At 47.1% G+C, this 21,460-nt stretch overlaps 1 protein-coding gene across 1 annotated transcript in view; it reads left to right on the top strand.

Moving 5' to 3' along the window:
* Positions 1–21,460, top strand: part of FAM129B (family with sequence similarity 129 member B) — a 137,770-nt gene that overhangs the window by 37,726 nt on the left and 78,584 nt on the right. Inside the window, exon 2 of the mRNA XM_015421168.1 lies at positions 19,458–19,588. Within this exon, the coding sequence (XP_015276654.1) occupies positions 19,458–19,588 (131 nt within the window). The remainder of the gene's footprint in view (positions 1–19,457; positions 19,589–21,460) is intronic.

Genomic DNA, 21,460 nt, shown 5'->3' with positions numbered 1-21,460 from the left:
AAATGCATATCTCACAGTTGGGATATGGATGAAAAAAGGAAGGGTCAGCTCACTCTTTTTGTAGCAGGAACTCCTTTGCATATTAGGCCACACCCCCTAATGTAGCCAATCCTCCAAGAGCTTACAGAGCTCTTCTTACAGGAGCTACTGTAAGCTTTTGGAGGATTGGCTACATTAGGGGTGTGTCGCTTAATATGCAAATGAGTACCTGCTACAAAAAGAGCCCCCAGATCAAGGAAAGTGATCTTGGGCATGGAGATCTGCCGGGACCAATCCCTTCCCTCTGTGCTATAAGGAATAGGATTCCCTCCCTCTGGACAGCTCCCCCCCCAAGTGCCTTGACCTGTAGGAGGTGTCCCTTCTCCACCCACCAATTCCTGGCCATCCAGTGATGGTCTGCTTGAGCTTGGGAAGAGCATATTAAGGGGTGGCAAAAAAGGTTGTTTGGAAATTTCAGTGCTTCAAAAGGATCCATGCGTAGATCATCTTCGCTTTATTTTGTTCCGTGAGTAAACCTGACTTGTTCATCCTTAATCTGCATGCCTTTTGGCTTTGGCCATGAATTGTCTTCCTAGCGCTGGGCTCCCGCCCCCTTGTAGTTCTTGCCGAATGCCCACAAGCCTGTCACTTTTGCTGGGCAGCAGGTCACTCTTCTGGGCTGCCTCCTAGGAAAATGACCATTTGCTGGTTTGTTGCCCTGGGGTACCTGCTGGTCACCCCTTTCCAGGAAAGAAGCAGGAACTCAGTTCGGCCTGCAGGCTTAATCTCAGTGTGGGTGGGGATGGGTCACCCAGGGACCAGCATGAAGGTTCTTGATGTCAAACCTGCTTGCCCTCGGGAGATGGCACTCTATGGTGCTATGCGCAGCCATCCCTGATGTCCATCCTGCTTTTGGCAGGAACCACTGTGTAGGGTGACCAAACCATTACTCGGAGATGGCCACATCTGAGTCAGGTTTGAAAAATCTCAGGTCTGGATGGCCACAGGCCTTTATAAATATGTTACAGGTACTGGGGAATTCGCCCAATATCCCAGTATCCCAGGTACCACCTTAAAATAATAATTCCCAGTGTTGCTTTCAGATTATGAATCAGAGCTGTGGTAATCCCAGTTCGGGAAGCGGGGAGAGGAAGGAATATGTATTTGCAGGATTTTTGGCAGAGCAGAATCGAATGGAAACAGTGATGCAAATGGGGGAGGGGGGTCATCTGGCAAAGTGGATCCCGGGCCACAAATGCTTCTGCTGCAGTAGGCTTTAAGGGGAATCCTGTGTTTGTTACAAAGATGGGGTTTATTTGGCTGCCTGAGTGTTTGGCACCCATTGTCTATGGATGGTTTTTATTTGTGTTGTTTTTTAAAACGAGAAGCGACATAATCAACAGTCTCTTCTCTTTAAGGCGAGCATGCCAGAAGGAAGGACTCCTGGCCAGTAGCAAAACACTCCCTTTGCATGTGGAAGCCCCAAGGTTCAGTCTCTGGAAATTGGGTAGCAAGTATTGGGGAAAGACTGTCCTCTCTGCCTCAGACCTGGGACAGAACTGCTGCCAAGAAGGATCGGCAAGACTGGGCTAGAGGGGCCAATAAGCTGACTCTGTGTAGGGCAGTTGTAATGTTAAGAGCTAGTTGTCTCCAAGATGGGAAGGGCTGTTTTATTTTATTAATTCAGTTTCTCTGCACCCTGCCTTTCTCCCCAATGGGGGGACTCCAAGCAGCTTACAGGATTCTCCTCCTCTTCTTCATTTTAGCATCACAACAATGCTGTGAGGGAGGTTATGCTGTGAGAGTGTGACCTGGCCCAAGGTCACCCAGCAAGCTTCAATGGCACCAGAGGGGATGAGTGTGTTGGGCAAGCCATGGTATTACAGTGAGCTTAAATGCAGGGAGCATTAAAGATGTACGACAGTAGGAAAGAGGGGATGGGTGGGTGAGTGGGGGGAATAATGGGAGGGAGGAGGGAAAATGGTACAGGAGGGAACACTTAATTGCCCTTAGTAACTCAGTATGAGGCCGGGTAGCAGGCCTTCAGTGATTGTAGAACTCCTACTCTGGTTCCATTGTGAATGCTCCAGGCATGGCTGAAGTTTGGTCCCTGTTGGCTTTGTGGCTGGATGCTACATAGGGGAAAAGTCTTGAAGGTGTTAACATCGACCCTTCTTCTAGTACTTGAACTGAAGGCATGCATACGTGCATGTTCTCTGTGGTCTTCAGCTTTGTCCATTCTAGAACTTGTTGGACATGTTGGGCGGGCAGCCAAGCAAGTCTCTCTCGGAACCAGGTTGGAAGTGAGTCGTTGTGGGAACAGCCCAGTAAAAATGACGCGTCGGTGTTGTGAACAATCTTTCTTGTAAATCATGAAGATCCAGTGGGACTGTGAAAATGAACAGACTTCTATTTCTAGGTTGTATGTCTTGTCCCCATCCCCCCCCTGTTCTGGCTTCTCCTGTGTCCTGCATATAGAAAAAGCAAAATGAAAGCAGTTACATCATGCTGATGTGTAGTTCTGTAAAGCTGCCATTAGATATAACTTTGGGAAGTGTATGATGGCAAAAATAATGTTCAAGCCGGGGTTGCTGTGGAGTCATAGAAATGTGAAAGTAGGATTTTCTGACCACATAGGGTCTTCCTGTTACTTGCCTGTCCTAGGAGATTGATGTGGGGCACCCAGTTTCCTGCTAAACCCACTCACCTGTTCCCCACCAGCTCACTAGATCCAGAGATGTCTAGCTGAGGTCCTGGATTCCTTGATAGTATCTTGAGGAATGCCTTCAGTCCTAGGTTATTAAATGTTGTGGGCCATTGTGGAGAGGTTCTTTGGAACGTCTTGCCCTGGGAGACTTGCTTGGCAGGCCTTTTTAGAATATCTGCAGTTGCACTTCTGTTCCGGAAGGCTTTGAGGCCCTGGATGGAAGCTACATTCATCATAGAAATCTTGCTGCCTTTTGTGGATTTGGCCTTTTTAAAATTCATTTGCATGGATTTGCATTTGCAAGAAGTGCTTCTTTGGCTGTTTTTATCCAATTTTTCAGACTCACAATGATTGGCCAGTGTGGGGCATGGTGATTAAAATTCAGGATGCAGTCCCAGTGGCAGGCAACTGTACACAAATGGAAATGAGATGCAACCTGTTCTCTGCACCTTCTCTTTTCAGGTTTGTGAAGGAAAAGCTGAGAGTCCATTGAAAGGGATTTAGGGAAAGGTTGTGAGGGGGAGATGGAGGGTGACAATGGGAACTAGGATTGACGTATGTTTGGAGCTGATCCACTTGTACACTGGGAGGAAATGAAACTCTCCAGTGAACCTCTGGTGGAGGCCAGGACAGCATTGCCCTGGCTAATTCCAGAAGTTTAATTTTGAACAAGATTTTGAGTCCAGTGGCACCTATAAGACCAACAAAGTTTAATTCTGGGTATAAGCTTTCGTGTGCACATGAAAAGCTTATACCCAGAATTATACTTTGTTGATCTTAAAGGCGCCACTGGACTCAGACTTCTGTTGCCTCAGACCATCATGGCTACCCACCTGAATTTAATTTTGAAGTTGCCTTATGCCATGATTTGTTAGCCTTTAATGAGCTACATTTACATTACATGGGTGACATGATCGAGGTTTATAAGATTATGCATGGGAAAGAGCAGGTAGAGAAAGAGGTACTTTTCTCCCTTTCTCACAATACAAGAACTCGTGGGCACTCCATGAAACTGCTGAGCGGTCGGGTTAGAACGGATAAAGGGAAGTCCTTCTTCACCCAAAGAGTGATTAACACTTGGAATTCACTGCCACAGGAGGTGGTGGCGGCTACAAGCATGGACAGCTTGAAGAGGGAGTTAGATAAATATATGAAACAGAGGTCCATCAGTGGCTGTTAGCCACAAGGTATAGATAGGGGCTCTGGGGCAAGGGATGCTCTGTCTTCTTGGTGGTTGGGGGGGGGTCAACAGTGATAGGGCTTCTAATGTCCTGGCCCCACTGGTGGACCTCCTGATGGCACCTGGTATTTCTGGCCACTGTGTGACACAGAGTGTTGGACTGGATGGGCCTTTGGCCTGATCCAACATTGGTGTCTCTTATGTTCTTATTTTCATTTTTAAAGCTGCAGTGGGAGACTACTCAGCTGGAAACCCAAGATAATCTTTGCCCTGCCAGCTAGAGGCTTGGCCTCTGAGATGTGAATATGTTTGGCCTCTGTCCTGCACCCAGAATCGGGCTGTTGGAGGCTGTCTGGGAAAGCTTCACCCCCACTGATTTAGCACTCAGCTTCGAACCAGGAAGGAAGCCGACTGGCTCCCTGCTCCTTCCCTCTGCATTTGGCTTCTGCCAGCAGCAGTCTTTGTCCCCGGCTTCTGACCAGCCAGCCACAGCATCCTGGTTCTTTCCCTCTCGAACTCCTCGGTGCCAGGTCATCTGACTGCCTTCAGCCACTTCTGGGGCTATTTAAAGAGCATTTTCACATGATTTTGGGCGCGGAGAGAAGGGGGCGGTGGCTCCCCCTCCCCTTCCTTCATTGGCAGCCATCCTTTCTTACAAACCTGCTCCTCTAGTTACTGGGCTTGGCCACCACCTCCTAAAGATGGAAAGCCCTTCCACTACATTGTGACATCACCACTATGGCTACGAGGGTAGTCATAACATTCCCTGTGTGCTTATGTGGGCTAAACAGAGGGCTGTTTGGTGTAATGATTTCAGTTAATTGCTTTGGTCCCTTTTAAATGTGTTGTTGCATGTAGCCGAGTTATAGAGTCTGCAGTTTGCAGTTAAGATAGTGAAGAATGTTTTGTTGAATATAGCAGATTTATAGGAGCATTTGGCAGTTTGAATTTAGTTGACTTACTGTTGAAGACTTCAGTAAAAGGAGGCTGTAGGTGAGAGCATTTGTTTGCATTTTTTTATGGGCCTCTTCCTGTCTCTTTGTTCTGACCAAGAAACCGACCATTCTGCCCCATTCCACTTTAGTTGTGAGTCGTAGAGGTTTGTCTGCTAACAAACTTTAAATAAAAAACCCAACAGTTCCTGTTCTTCAGATCTGGATTAAATATGCCTTTTCGCTGTTTCCATCTACATCGTCACGGGTGAGTAAAATTTTTTCATGTTAATGTGTAGCATACAGGCTTCCGGTCGGGCTAAGATGGTGGACTGACACACTTTCGCGATTGTGCGAAGTGAGCGACGGCCGCTTTTGACAGCTTGGGCAGTTTTTAGCCCAACGCATCGCTCCCCAGTGAGGGGGGGGGACAAGCAGGCAGCAGCGCCTAAGAGGGAGTGTGAGGTTGGCGTGATCCGGCTCCCGAAGGAGCCGTTTCATGCTTTGATCCCCTCCCCCGAAGAAGGCAAGTGCCAAGCAACTCTGCAGCGGCCGTTCGAGCCGGATTACCGGTTTAAGCTCTCTACCAGCCGACCTCTTGAAGATGGGCAACAACAGTAAGTGAAAAGAAGCAATGCGAAACCCGATTTGATCGTGCTAGATAACAATAAACGTGCCGCTTACCTGAACTGTGATAAGATAAAAATTGAAACAAGCAGTTGAGCGGGAAATGACCAAACATTCCCAGAAATCCGATTCCGGCAAAGAAAATAGTTGATTGAAGGCTTTAAAACAGTAAAAAAGAACATTGTTTAACATTCCTGCGGTGGGAATTGAGATATGTGCGCAGCCGAAAACCGAAACTGACGAACTGTATCGCGGGAGGAGCAGGCCGGTGTAACGAAAAAAATACTCCGAGGTGCTGGAACAGGAAGAGGAAGCCCTGAAAGAAGGGCTGAAGCCAACAGGAAGCCAACAGGAAGAGACTCGGAGCTACAAGAGAGCAGAACCGGAAGTGAGAAGTATGAGTTTGTGCATATTACTATCTCATGCTGTGTCAATGTTAAATAAAAATTAATACTGAAAACCAGAAGTTATTAAACTATTAGTATTATTTGACTATGCTCACATGCAAGGTGGGGATGACAGCCGTGTGATGAACCACATTTGTTGTTCTGTCATCTTTGATGCAAGCAGTGTGCTTTTAAGTTTCCTTTGAAAATTCTAGTCTATAAGGCTGGCTTTAATACTGAGCAGAAGAAGGGGATGTGCAGAACCCCCAGTTCCCTTCTGGATTTGTTGTGGCAAACTGATCTACCCCCAAAAAATCTGAAATAGAGTGAGAATTGACAATACCATCATACAACAGACATCCACCACTTTCCCCTATTATATGCTTGTAAAATAAACGAAACATACACTCAAATATGCAAGGGAAACTGAACTCAGTAACACTGTAAGCTAGTATGAAGTGTCTGGAATACTGCAGTGAAAGAATCAAGAGAATATCTTGTTGGGTACACGAGAAACTGCAAGTTAAAACACTTGTGACAGTAGCTGGAAACTGCAGAGCTCAGGGAATGTTATGCCTGCCTTTGATGACGTCACGACGTAGTGGAAGGGCCTTCTATATAGGGGGTAGTGGCTTGGCAGGCAGCAAGAGCCTATCTGCGTCTGTGAAACAAAAATTGCCAGTCTGTCTTGGGGCCCATGAGCTTTGTTAGTTGGCTGAAATTTCCCTTTGCTATTATTAATCAGAGCAGCAAGGCTTTGCTGGCTAATATCAAGGTATTTTTTTAAACTGTTTGTAAGTTGCTGAGTTAGATGGAGACTGGGCTGTTTTCTAAATGTGGAGCAGGTCCATGAAGGTGCCTTCTGAAGAGGCATTCTCAAGACAAAATACTCTCCCGCCCCCTTTAGAACTGCCTGAGTGTGCAGACAGTGCTTGTGTGAGCTTGTGAATGAACGGAAATACCTTTAAATTGCATGATGGCTCTGGTCATAGTGCTTTATTGTGTCAAACCAAGCTCATGGAGAGTAGGGTGGGTCTCTTGCAAATCTAGCTTGCAATTCTAAAACATTGGTACAAGATGATAAAGGGGCAAGAAAGTGGTATTGAGGGGATAGGTGCAGGTTAATTTCATAGCCCAGACTAGCCTGATCGCCTTAGATTTCGGAAGCTAAGCAGGGTCGCCCTGGCTAGTATTTGAATGGGAGACCTCCAAGGAATACTAAGGTCGCAGCACAGAGGCAGGCAATGGCAAACCATCTCTGAATGTCTCTTGATTTGAAAACCCTAGGGGGTCGCCGTAAGTCAGCTGTGACTTGATGGCAACAACAGCAAACAACAAAAACTTGATCGCATGTACACAGGTCTGACTTCTCTTGGGGAAGGTATGAAAAAGAGTTCAAGAAAGCAGTCTCAATGCATAGGGTTGGGAGTTGTACCAAAGCAAAACAACCTCCTTTTGGAGGCATCCCAAGTTCTACCTGCTGCTCCTCTGCTAGGAACAATGAGGCCTGTATCCTGACCATGCTGGAATAATAAAAAGGCCCTTTTGCATAGTAGTTAGAGTGTTGGACTAAGAAGGGACTTGGGTTCAAATTCTCCCACTCTACCATGAAGCACCATAAGGTAACTTTGGACCAGTTATTCTTGCTCAGCCTCTCCTACCTCACTGGGCTGTTGTGAGGATAAAGAGGTGGAGGGAGAAACCCACGTATGCTACCCTGAGCTTGTTGGAGGAAGGGTGGGATAAAATTAGCCACAAGCTAACTTCTGGCTTTGAAACACGCACACAGGGCTCCTGAGTTGTCCCACACCCCACCTTTGTCCATCTTCATCATTCTTCCAGTTTGAAAAACGGACTCTGTTGATGTAGAGCCATATAATGAAATTGCAGGCAGAAGTGGAGAAAAGCTGAGCAGGGTATAGTTCAGCCTGGATGTACCATGTGTTGGAACGAGCATTCTTCATCCACGTGAGACTGTGTCTGTACATATCTGCAAGCCTGTAACGTCCATGATGGTGTGCAATTCTGTAGGCATGTGTGGGTGTGTACACACAAATGTTGCTTCTCACTTGAGCAAAACGAAAGCTATACCAGGCATGTGGTAAGCCTGGAAGAAAGATGACATGAGATCATGGTTAATTTGTCTGTGGAACTCTAGAACTAGGTGATCTCCCACATCCATGCTCTGTAGTGTCCTCTCTGCTCTGAACCTAGATATAAATTTATTACAGCTATTTCAGCCTGTTTAAACTCAAGCTCAGAGGTGGGGAAAGAAATTTACAATATTATCTTTAATTTATTGATTTATAACCTGTCAGAGCCCCTGGAGAAATCAGTTCCCAATAACAGTCATTCAGAAGAATTAAAGTTTCTTGAGACATTGATAGGATCCAGACTCTTAACAATTCTTCGTTAGAACTGAGATCAAGCGTGTGAAGCAAGCAATTATGCTAAAATCAAACAAGACATTGATGGCTCTTGGCCAATCGCACCTAAGCTAAAAAGCCTGCCTAACTAACGGCATGAAATTCTCAGGGGAAAGAGGATACCAGAGACAGTTAGGTCTCAAGGTTACATGACTAAGTCAAGACAGATAACAGCATAGTGGCCAGAAATGAAAGTTTACTTTCTTGTTCTTACCCCCCACGGCTCCATGGCAACCAAGCCCAAGAAGAGGCCAGGTTGACATAACCCACCTTTTGCCCCTAGTGGACAGTGGACACCCAAAGTGGCTGATGTATTATCTGGCACAGACCCTATCCACATGCTTCTTTTTATGCATTGGCAGAGTAAAAAAATTGTGTCTGGACCTGGTAGTAAATTGCTCAAAACTCATTGTGGTTTAATTTGTTTCGTGGGAAGGAAACTGGAACTTTACCCCCACCCCCCACCCCCGTTCTTGTATTTGTAAGTTATGTATTGCCATTGTATTTTCTTCTTAATTTCTGTCTGTCTGATGTTAATATGGCAGCAGCCTTTGACTGTCGGCACTAAATAAACCTATGTTACAGCAGGGGGTGGGAAATGAGAGTACATATTATTAAAGTCTCTCTTGCAAGATGCCTGTAGGTTTTTAACTCCATAGATGAGTCCCTACTTTTCTCAAGTGCCGGGCAGGGAATACACATTTCCCGAAGGCATCCCTCTGGGGGGTTGTGCAGTGTTTGGCTGCTGTTGCGTAAGTGGTGCTGGAGGTGGACCAAGGCTTTCTCTTGGCCTTTACACCCAGCATGGTTTTCGCTTCTGAGCTATGAATCATCCTCTGCTGTCATTGGAAAATGCGCTTTTGTGAGGCCAACAGAGAAAGAAAAGGAACTATGACTAACGACCTGGGCTCTCTTCCCCCTCACTCCCCCAAAGCAGAACGGATGGTTGCTAGGGTTGCTGGTTCAAGTTGACTTCATGTGGATTAGTTTGTTTCAGCATGCTCTGGTCTCCCATAGTGTTCACAGTTGGGATGGATTCCTCTCTCTCTCCCCCCCTTCCTCTTTCATTAAAATGCTTATGGAAATAGGGATCATGTCCACACTTAAGGTCAGTTCAAGCCTAATTGCAAACTGTGGGTTGATGCTATGAAGACAAACCTGGGGATTCTTGGACTGCCACATTCCTTTCTCTTTAGCAGGGTCTCCAACATAGTGCCCGTGGGCCCCGTGGCACGTATGAAACCTTTCCCTGGTGCCCAAGTGTTTTTAGAAAGGGGGCAAGTCCCAATGGGTCTCTTGCTGAGCAGGACCTCTACTTCTCCAGTGGAGAGCTGCTTGGCTGTGAAGATTTTTTTTAAAAAAATGTTGCTTTGACAGCAGCTGCCAACACAGCCAAGAATCTTCACTGCGTGACTGAAGGCATGCGAGAAAATATTTTAAAGCAAAATGTTCATTTTAAAAGGCCTCTGTTAAACAGAGCTTCTGCCTGAAAAGTTAAGAGTTGCTATTAGAATCATGCCTAGCCTCACTCCCTGACAGCTTGCAATTGGCTCCACCTCTTCCGGCAGCCATTTTGTGGCGGCACCCACCATCCTTTGTCTGGTTTCCAAACCTGCCCTGTGCTATAGCCTGCCATGTCACTAACTGGCATTTTCACAAACTCTGGTTGACATGATTTGCCTGGCCAGCCAGGGTTCTAACCCGGGAACCGACTATGCCTCAGAATCCTGCTCTGCAAGGCAAATCCTGTAAACCACAGTTTGCTGGTTCGAATGTAGTGGTAAACTATTGCTTATCTTAGTAGAGGTCTCTGCTTTTGTGCAGGAAGGATGGAATGAGCTGCAGACTCATTTTGTGCAGGAAGGATGGAATGAGACTGCATGGTCTGCTGCGATATCTGAGCCTAGCCTTGGTGGTTTGAGTGCGGGATAGAATGAGGATGTTAGTGTTTTAGATTAGCGCATAACTATAATACTGCTGTTTATGTACATAACCATTCAGTCTGTGGAGTCAGATTCCCCTGCATGAAGTAGGTGGGGGTCAGGATTTGCATTTGCTGTACAGATACACGCTACATGCGTGTAAACACACATAGACCTAGGGCAGGTTTCTGACAGTCCTGACTAGTGTTCCCTCTAAGCTGAGTTTGTGTGAGCTAGCTCACACCTTTTTAGCCTCTGGCTCACACATCTTTGTCTTCGCTCAGGAAAGATGGCTCCAGATAAGCATATGGAGCAGAGGTCCATCAGTGGCTATTAGCCACAAGGTATAGATAGGGACTCTGGGGCAAGGGATACTCTGTATTCTTGGTGCTTGGGGGGGGGGCAACAGTGGGAGGGCTTCTAGTGTCCTGGCCCCACTGGTGGACCTCCTGATGGCACCTGGTATTTCTGGCCACTGTGTGATACAGAGTGTTGGTCTGGATGGGCCTTTGGCCTGATCCAACATTGGCATCTCTTATGTTCTTATGTTCAGAGCAAGCTAATTTATGCAGTAGCCAGATCGCTCACTCACAACTTTAACGCCAGTAGGTCACAAATTAGAATTTTTGCTCCACATCTTAGAGGGAGCATTGGTCCTGACCAGAATCCAGGCCCTGTGGCTCAGTTTAAGGGAGTTCCCGGCTGGGAACTCACTTTTTTACATGGTGCATCACCAGCACAAGCTCGGGGACTCTGTAATGTCTAGAAAGGGTCAGAGAGCCTGAACAGGAAGCACAAGCAGGCACTGGAAGGTATACGCTTGTGTGGTGCAAGTCAGGAGTCCAAGGTGTGGAGGAATCCTTAATCCTCAGGGGAGTGGCTGTGGCTCAGTGGATGAGCATCTGCTTGGCCTGCAGAAGGTCCCAGGTGGTAGGTGACGTGAAAGACTTCTGCCTGAGACCTTGGAGAGCTGCTGCCAATAATTAGACAATATTGACTTTGATGGACCAAGGTTCTGATTCAATATAAAGCATTTTCATGTTTCCACCACTGGGTGACCTTGCTTTGTCCTCTTGCCACGTGCACTTGCAGCAGCTCTGACAGGAGGAGGATCATTCCTAGTCCACCTTTTCTCTCTGAGACTCATGGCGGATCTGGAAAGTAGTTCAATCAGACCACACAGACCTCCAACAAACAATGTAATAGGGCTGGGGTCATACTACTGGAAGACTATGCAAATGAAAACTGGTATAAGTACCATAATGAAGAAAAGGGGTTACAGAGATAGAGCCTTATTATCATTCCACAATTAAAGAAACATCTGCCCATCAGTCTCCAATTTTGACATTATTTCCTTCACTATGTTTCCCTCGGAATTAAATCTAATCAAATGGCAACTATGCAAACTAAGGGTGATTCCCACAAGCGCTGCTCCGCGCTCACTCCTCCCTTTTGCCCTGATGGTACGTGTCAATTTCACACAAGCTGCTGCACGGCCGCATTTTGCCCTGCAGCTTCCTGCGATTTTCCCCACGTCCACTCAATCCTCAAAAAGCAGGATTCAGTAGACGCAGGGGAAATCGCACGAAGCTGCGGGGCAAAATGCTGTCGCGCAGCAGCTTGTGTGAAATTGACACGTACCATCGGGCCAAAGAGAAGAGTGAGCGTGGAGCAGCGCTTGTGGGAAATCACCCTACTTTATTATTCCTGTTTGGTCCTTGAATCTGTTAAATATCTTCATTATGCTGTATGGTAATTTACTTCTCACCCTCTACCTATATGTATGGACTGGGAATTTCCATTTCATTGTATCTGAAGAAGTGTGCATGCACACAGAAGCTTATGCCTTGAATACAACTTTGTTGGTCTTAAAGGTGCCCCTGGACCCAAAGTTTGTTCTGCTGCTTCAGACCAACACGGCTACGCACCTGAATCTATTCTTCCTCTCTGGTTATGTGTTTATGGGTTTATGTGTGCTGTTCAAAATAGTTTTGTGTGTATTAAGTGCCATCAAGTTGCTTCCAACCCATGGTGACCTGATAACGTGCTCCAAAACATCACCATCATCATCAACAACAGCCTTGCTCGGGTCTTCCAAACTGAGAGCCGTGGCTTCCTTGATGGAGTCAATCCAACTCCTGTTGGGTCTTCCCCTTTTCCACCTGACTTCAACTTTTCCTAGCATTATTGACTTTTCCAGTGACTCTTGTCTTCTCATAATGTGACCAGAGTACGATAACCTCAGTTTAGTCATTTTATCTTCTAGGGGAGAGTTCAGGCTTGATATTTGTATTTTAAATGTTTATTTATCATTCAATTTATATCCCGCTCGAACCCCGAAGGGTCTCTGAGCAGCTTACACACAATCATTGGTTCCTAACTAAGGCCACAGTTATACGGGGGGTGACTTCCTACCAGCACCCGGCAGCAGGGCTTGTTGTTGGAGTCTGGCTTCTTCCGGCAGCCTCGGATGTCGGCGCTCCACTTCCAGTGTCCTGGGGCAGATTTCTTCCTGTTCCGTGGCTTCCTCCGGCGGGCTCCTCCAGTGCACGACCCCGCGACCGCCGCAGCGCCAACCATCGTCCTTTTCGGCTCCATCTTGCTGCGCCGACACGCCGCCGCACCTCAGTGGCTCCGCCTCTGCCGGATTCAGCCGCTCACGCTACGCTCGCAGGGCACTCCTCCGCCACTCCATCACTCCGCCACTCCATCACTCCGCCACTCCATCACTCCACCTGCCACTCCGCCATCGCCGCTCCATTGCCGCCACCGCCTATGCCTCTGCTGCACGCCCCACTAGAGGAGGGTGCCCCCTGCCACCTAGGGCAGGTACCCATTTATCTACTTGCTAGATATTAATGCTTTCGAACTGCTGGGTGGGCGGGAGCTAGGACTAGGGAGCTCACTCCGGCCGTGGTGGGTCTCAAACAGCCATAGTGGCTGTTCGTTGATGTTATAGCAGGCATTCTTACTGCCTGCGCCACTGCTCCCTGTATGTTCTTTTTAATGTTTGAAATATTTCAATATTTTAATGCTTGCCACCTTGGGGACCTTGGATTGGGTTGAAAGGTGGCATAGAAATGCTTTGAGTCAAATAAAAACATCATGGTAAAAAGGGGAGATGTTGTGTACAATAGACTAGAGTACTATCCCTTAGAGAAGATGATACTGAACTAGATGGAGTGGGAAGTCCCGTGAAGCTAGGGACTAGGCTAGGTTCTAGCTTCAGACCGTCAGGTACTTGCAATGTGTGCCCTGCTTGCTCACAAAGTGCTGTCAGGTGCATCAGGAGGGGATCCTAAAACATCCGGGCTTCAGCATTGGCTTATACAATGCATTAGAACATAAGAGAAGTGATGTTGAATCAGGCCAATGGCCTGTCCAGTCCAATACTCTGTGTCACACAGTGGCCATCACGAGGTCCACTAATGAGGCAAGAACTCCAGAAGCCTTCCCACTGTTGTTCCCCAAGGACCAAGAATCAGAGCATCACTGCCTAAGGCTGCTATTCCCCCAGTGATGCTGGGGAAAATTCCGATTTTCAAGGTTTCAGACCGACACTGGCCAGTTGGCTGGCAGGGAAGCCCCACCCCCAAACAGGGATGTTGCCATGCAATGTCCCTGATGTGATGATGATGGCACCTGGAAATGAGATCATTACATGGGGACACTCTGGTATTTGGACAAACTCTATGGTTTTGAGGCAGAAAAACCATAGAGTTTGTCCAAATACCAGAGTTTCTCCTGCGTGATGTTCCCAGTGCAATGTCACTTCTGGGTGATGTCCTCACCCACCAAGAATGCTCCCCTAAATCCCCCCACTCCAGGCAATGTAGGACTTGGCAACCCTATCACTGCCCCAGAATCATGTTCCATAGTCTGTGCTCAGGGCACGTCTGCAGCATTACTCACCCACTGTATGTACTGCAAATAGGGATGAGCCTCTGCGTTTAGTTTCTGCAAAACAATTGCTGTTCATCGTATGCCTGTTCACTAGCACGTTTCTCTACTTCTGGGGCCCTATGCTGCTGGGTTCTGACCCTCACATGCACTTGGGCAGTGTTCCCTCTAAGCTGAGTTACTGTGAGCTAGCTCACATGTTTTTAGCCTCCAGCTCACACATTTTTGTCTTCGCTCAGGAAGGATGGCTCCAGAGCAAACTCATTTATGCAGTAGCCAAATTGTTCGCCCACGACTTTAAGGCCAATAGCTCACAAAGTAGAATTTTTGCTCACAAGACTCCACAGCTTAGATGGAGCATTGCACTTTGGGCTTCAGTGTTCTCTCCCCCTTCTCAAAAGAAGCTTTTTACAAACAATATTATTGGAAAACTGTCACACTTACTTATTAAGATATTTTATACACTACTTTTCTCCCCTAGGTATCTTATGGCCTCCCCTCCCACCGCTCTATTTTAGGTAGGCCAGAAGTTGACCTGGTTAGATAAGGCAGCTCCTTGTTTTCCTAAATCTGTCCTCCTGATATCTGGTAAGAATGTTACTGTAATCCTGCATGGACATCTGATCTAGTTGACCTGGAATGCCTGATGGTAAGAAACCTTGCAACGGGCTTCATACCTCTGCCTAGGTGATCTCTTCTTGTTCTTTCATCCCTATCGTGCCCGAAGCACTGCTACAGTGAGATCTGAGGCCTCACTGAATGTGTGTGGCCCCAAAAGTTCTGTAATTGTGTGGTGGCAATGCCTCCATAGGCGAGTGATTTGGTCTGGAGTGAGAGAGGTGGCTGGGGGAAAACAGTGCCGTTGATAAATAGTATGTGTGTCCTTAATGATTTCTTCTGCATTAATTCATGCCTTTGTTTGGGAGACTGACTTTTTTCTAGTAAGGGTTTCAGGGGTGCATAGGGCAAACCGCAGGGTGCAGTGTGTGTCTTGGCCTCAATCTTTACTGAGCCTCAGCCTCGATCTGAGCTTGTCTCTTAAGGTGGGGGCTGACACAATTGAATGGCCTTCAACTCCCCCCCCCCTCCAAGCCCTGCACATAGAACATTAGCATGGAGCCTCTAGCATAACTTTCCAGTGCTCTAGCCTTCTATGAGCAGGGATATTTTAATGTTTTTACATGTTCAGCCATGTTGGCTTGCATTTGTGGGCTGAAATGGAGCACCCCCGATGTAAACAGACCAGTCTGAGAAAGAGGCTTCAGCTGACTTATGTGATAAGTGGGATGCTCCAAATGAGTGGAGTACTGCCAGGCCAAATCACAATTTTTGAGTGAGTTCTTGTGACTGCCTTCTGCTGGTACAACATCCTTTCCCCTCTTCATGTTGTACTACAGACTTCAGTTTTGCTTCCAATCCGCTGTGTACCTTTTGTGCAAAAAAAAGAGAAAGTCATTCAAGAGGCTCGGCACAGACAGTTGCCTGCCTCTGGAGCCTGTGAATATCTTTTTGAAAGAGGGGCTCCTCTGGCTTGGCTTCCTGAAAACCTGGAGCCGGTCTTAACAATGGGTACTGCCTTTTCTCCTTCTCTTTCTGGAACAGCCCCCACCCACCCCGCCTAGCACTTCTTGACCATGCTTTGCAAGCTACCATGATTCAGCCTCTGCTTGGCAAGATAACTTTGTTTTTAGCCCACTCTTTGTCCAGAGAGCACATTTTGCCCCACCTTTATCCTCACAATAACCCTGTGGTGACTAGCCCAAAGCCATCTGCAAGCTTTGTGGGTGAGAGTGGATTTAAGCCCAAGTTTCCCTGGCTGACCACATGACGGAGTGAGCTCCCGTCCCTAGTTCCAGCTCCTGCCAACCTAGCAGTTTGAGAGCAAGAAATTGCAAGTAGATAAATAGGTACCACTTCGGTGGGAAGGTAACAGCATTCCTTGTGCCTTGGTGTTTAGTCATGCCGGCCACATGACCACGGAAACGTCTTCGGACAGCGCTGGCTCTTCGGCTTTGAAACGGAGATGAGCACCGCAACCCTAGAGTCGGATTCGACTGGCTTTCGAGCAAGGGAACCTTTGCCTTTACCTTCCCTGGCTGAACCAGCACTCTAACTAGGAACTGTAGCACATGGTGGGAAATGAGCAGGAGGCAGGACATTTGCAAGTGGTTTGGTCCCCACAGTTTCTTTTGTGTACATGTGATGCTTCCAGGACATTGCCGGCTTTCTTTAAACTGCTTGGAGGTCCTCTCTACAGCCTCCTCCCAATTCCATATTGTTCTTATCTGCAGGAAACATTAATCTGCCTGAAATCATTAGCAAAGCGTTTTAAAATCCCTCCTGGGAGGAACTCCGGGAGAGGAAGGACCTATAGCAAGACATTTTTATCATTTATCATTTTATGTTTCTGTCTGCATTGGAATCTTGAGGAGCCTTGGTGCGGAATGGAGAGGGGAGCTTCTCTCTGAATGGGTTCCCTAAAAGCTGCATCTTGTCAGAGCCAATCTAGGTTTGGAGCTCTGCTGAACGAGCCAGGAAGCAGCAGTTATTGCAACTGGTGTGATCTACTGGGGTTTTCTGTTGATGCGTGTACAGGAATATCCTTGAACAAGTTTTGTTCACTTCAGGCAGGAAAACTTCCTGGTGGATTAGGACGATCAGACCCAACTTCAGGGGCTCATACCCGTGGGAGGGGCCGTGGCTCAGTGGGAGAGAGCATCTGCTTTGCATGCAGAAGTTCCCATGTTCAATCCCCAGCAGCTCCAGGCAAAAGGATCAAGTAGTAAGTGATGGGAAAGACCTCTGGCTGAGACCTTGGAGGAGTGCTGCCAGTTTGAGTAGACAATGCTGATCTTGATGGACCAAAGGTCTGATTCAGTATAAGGCAGCTTCATGTGTTCATCTGATTGGCTGCCAGTGGCCCACTGCTGCCCCGGGGGGGGGGGTATGCAGCTGCTGCAGCCCCTGGGTTACAAGAGGGATTCTGGGCTTCCCTCAATCAGAGTGATGGATGGGTGGAGTGATAGCTGTTTGGATCTCTCTGTCTGCTTCTGGGAAAAAGGGAAGGAGGCACAGGCATCCCATCTCCCAGACTAAGTGGCAGTACGGGCTGCTGCAGGTTGAGGTTGCAGGATCCCCAAATGGTAAAGATCCCCCTGGCGGTAGTGGGAGATCCTGGGGGCATTTTGCTGATAGGGAGAGGGTTGGCAACATCTGGAAGCTGCCCTGGACCCCACTGCAATTTTGCGATTGACTCACATATAGTTGATGGAAGAATTATTCCCATTGTGGTGTTCAGCATTCAGTCCAGACTGTGCTTAATTTTAGTGCGTGCCAGTTGCTGAAGCTGTGGTGAGTGCTCTCTTGTGACCAAGAAGGTGTTGGTGTACTCTGAGAAATACTTTAATTAAATGAAGAGAAGCTCCTCTGAGAGCCCAAACCCACAGAGCATGCCGACTGTTCCATCTCTCTGTGATTTACTGCTAAAGTGCTGTCTCCTTCTAATCTACCTGTGCCGGCCGTGGATCAGGCCACCTCCTATACCCTATTAGGCATGATTTATTTACTCCTGTTGCAGCAGAATTAGCTGCTTTCAAAGAAGATTTCCCCCATTATGTCTCTGCATGAGTCACTGATCTGGACTTGCCTTCTTGGTAGTATACTTGCATTAGCAATGGGTAGTTCTGCCATGTCTTTGTACTGGCTGCAATTCAATCACATTCATTCCTGAGGAAGACATGCAGGAGAACAGCCACTCTGAGAAGAGGCTGCTTCTTGCATTCTGTGTGAGTTCTTGCTCTTAGCTTGCATCCTCCTAATTGGAAGATGCGTTTTGATCAGCAGCTTACACAGAGATGCAGGCCAAAGGGTGCCTCCCATTTGGACAGTGGAAGTGGTCAGAAATTTGGGGAAATGGTGATCCAAAGTCTGAATTCCAGTTTCTGGCTCTTCAAAGCTTCCATTAACATAACCTGCCCTGCTTGACTTCATAGAGGAGTCCCAAATGTAAAAACAAGGAAATGTCATGGAGCCTAAAGAGAACTTTTCTTTTCTTTTTTCAAAATGATCATCTGAGATTCCTAGGGCACTGCACCCAAAGTCATAAGGCTTTTCATGCCTATGTCAACAGTCATGAGCTGCAGAAAGATTTGTCCAGCATGCCCATGAGGATTTGGCATCTTCTGACGCTGAAATAAATATTTGACTGCAAAGGCGCTGATGGCCTCCTTCCACAGTGCGGGTGGCTTCCTTGTTTTTGTGTGTTCTCTCAAAAGGGAAGTGACCCCAATGGTGTGTGTCTAAGAGCACCTGGTAAACAAACGCCCAGCATCCAGGGATTAGTGATGTTAACTTTTGGGCTGAACAGGTGAATTGCCTTGTACCAAATCAATCAATTGGTCCCCCTGGCTTAGTGTTTCCAACTCCAACTCTCCGGGATCTTCAGCAGAGAGAGGCCTTTCCTAACACCACCTTCCTGAGATATGTCTAATTGGAGATGCTTGGAATTGAACTTGGGTCCTTCTGCATGTAAACCATGCATCCTGCCACCAAGACACCACCCTGTCTCATAAACAAAGTGCCACCAGGCTAGCTACATTGGCTAAGTGGGCTGCTGTTGCCATTAAGTGCTTCATAGTACAGGAACTGACACCCTTCCGTACCAGAAGGCAGACTATTGCTCAGCAGTAGGTTCATTAGGCAAGAAAGACTGCTTCGTATAACCTTCCTTTCTGGAATCCTTCATTGCAGGATGTGGGTTTAGCCTCTCTAGTTTAGGAGGCTTTAAAAGGGGGATGAAACCAATTCATGGAAGAGTGGTTTGTCAACTGCTGTTAGCAATGATAGAGTAGACCTTTCTGTGTTTAGTAGAAGTGGGGACAGGCCATGGCTCAGTGGTAGAGCATCTGCTTTGCACACAGAAGGTCCCAGGTTCAATCCCCAGCATTTCCAGTTATAAGGGTCAGGTTGTACGTGATGTAAAAGACCTCAGCCTGAGACCCTGGAGAGCTTCTGTCAGTCTGAGTAGACAGTAGTGATTTTGATGGAACAGTGGTCTGATTCAGTAGAAGGCAGTTTTGTGCGTGTTTAAGTATACCCCCTAAAAGCCAGTTGCTGGTAAGAAGACTAGGAGAGGGCTATTGACTTTATGCTCTGCTTATGTGCTTTCTGGAGGCATCTAGATTAATTATAACAGGATGTTGGATCAGATAGACCCTTGAGCCGATCCATCAGGACTCCTTGATTGTGATGTGTTCAAACTAGATGGCAAAACTAGCAGTGGATGACGTAACTGTGGATTTTTGCCAATACTATTTGGTATTACTGCCAATAATTAGATCTTTTTCTTTTGAAGCAGTATCTCCATCTTAGCAGTCATCTCTCTTTTTTCTTCTTGCAGAGAAGACTGGCAAAGTTCTTGCAGATTTCGCTCGGTTCTATGAGGAGCAATATGGAGTTGCGCTCTTCAACAGTGTCCGCTATGAAATTGAAGGTGGCGGGGGACCCCAAGCACAGCTCCTGCACCGCAAGGTAAGGAGGGTGAGGGATTTGGAGGTTCTGAGTTGTTGCTGATGGTTTTCATGCTTCTCATGATGGTGGTTATAGAAGCTGTAGGATGGGTATGAATTCAACAGCCATGTGAACATTGTCTGCAGGGCTCTGCTCTTCTGTGCTTTTGTTCTACAGACATCTTCCACCCATCTTGCATTTTGGATGTGGGAAAAGCACAAACTGTGAAGCCTATGTGTAAGGGTACCATCAATCAACGAGCCACTTCTCAGTCACGAGGATGACTTTATTAAAAGATGTGTCACTAACAAGATTTCTGTTTAGAATGGCGTGCAATACATCAAGCAGGTAACATGAACAAAGTTCAAACAGACTCTATACCAATGAGATACTTTCCCGCCCGGGAAGAACAGCGCCAAAATAATGGGAATCGTAACGGCCTGGAGATTCCAAAACATCGTACTTCCCAGGCTCTGAGCGATAGCAGTAGACATAAGCGTCCTCCCTTATCTCCCACCTGCCCTTGAAGTGTTTATGCGTTTCGCTAACAAGCTTGCCGTTTATGAGCATGCGCAAGGGTCACTAGGCAACAACTATCAACATATGAGTTAATACAGAAAGCAATGCAGGTTAAGAGGTCCTAACATGTGAAGCATATATACAAAGGATCAACCATGACAGCTTGCTGACATTCTGCCCTCTCCAAACTCCTTTCCCACTTCTCCCGGAATCTCCCGGCCATTCCGGGAGGATCTCCCGGTCAGTCCGGGAGACCTCCCGGTTTGTCCGGGAACTGCCGATGAAACCGTCTGATCATGTAAGGGGCCCGAATATCCCCTTCTTCCACCCATTCCCGGTGCTGGGGCCCAAAGTCTTTCCACTCAACCAGATAATACAACTTTCCCCGTTTACATTTCGAATCCAGAATACATTTGATTTCATAATGTTCTTGACCATCCAACAATACAGGTAAAGGCGAGGTGTGTGTTTCCCGCCACTCCGAGGACCCCGTGTCCTTTTTCAGGAGGCTGAAATGAAATACAGAATGTAAAGCCCTCAAATTCTTTGGTAAAATCACATCAACCGCCACATCATTGATGACCCTCTTGACTTCAAACGGGCCGATGTACTTCCAACCTAATTTCCTGCTTGGTCTCAACATTTTGATATTTTTTGTAGAGACATACACCTTATCACCAGGCTTCAGAGCCCAACCCTCCACCCTACCTCTGTCCGCCTGTTTCTTGTAGGCTGCCTTGGCCTCGTTTAATGTCTTACAAAGAGACGGCCAGGCCTCCTGCAACGTTTTACACCAAGCATGTGCATCCCCCTCCCCCACAAGATCCCCCCCTTGCAACATTGGGAGAGGTGGACTGTCATAGCCATATACCGCTTTAAAGGGAGACATTCCAATGGAGACATGAAAAGCATTGTTATAACAATACTCAGCCAAAGGTAACAGCTCACACCAGTCAGATTGTTGATAATTGGTGAAGCATCGAAGATATTGTTCCAATGTTTGGTTCACTCGTTCTGTCTGTCCATCCGTTTCTGGGTGATAGGCACTACTGAGCCCCCTCTCCACCCCCAATAATTTCATGACCTCAGTCCAGAATATGGAAACGAATTGTGTCCCCCTGTCGGATACCACCTTCCTAGGCAACATATGCAATTTTATTACATGTGACAGGAAAGCCTTCGCCAAGGCTTTTGCAGTTGGCAGAGAAGAGAATGGAACAAAATGTGCCTGTTTTGAAAACATGTCCACAATCACCCAAATCACTGTTTTCCCACTGCTCAACGGCAGATCAGTAATAAAATCCATGGAAATCACCTCCCAAGGTCTGTTGGGAGTTGGCAATGGGCCTGATGGCTGCTGAGCTTCACCTGGTG

Source organism: Gekko japonicus, unplaced genomic scaffold (genome assembly GCF_001447785.1).
Source record: "Gekko japonicus isolate JY-2015 unplaced genomic scaffold, Gekko_japonicus_V1.1 scaffold40, whole genome shotgun sequence".
NCBI lineage: Eukaryota > Metazoa > Chordata > Lepidosauria > Squamata > Gekkonidae > Gekko > Gekko japonicus.
The sequence above is the reverse complement of the archived record's forward strand: the minus strand, read 5'-3'. Positions and strand labels throughout refer to the sequence as shown.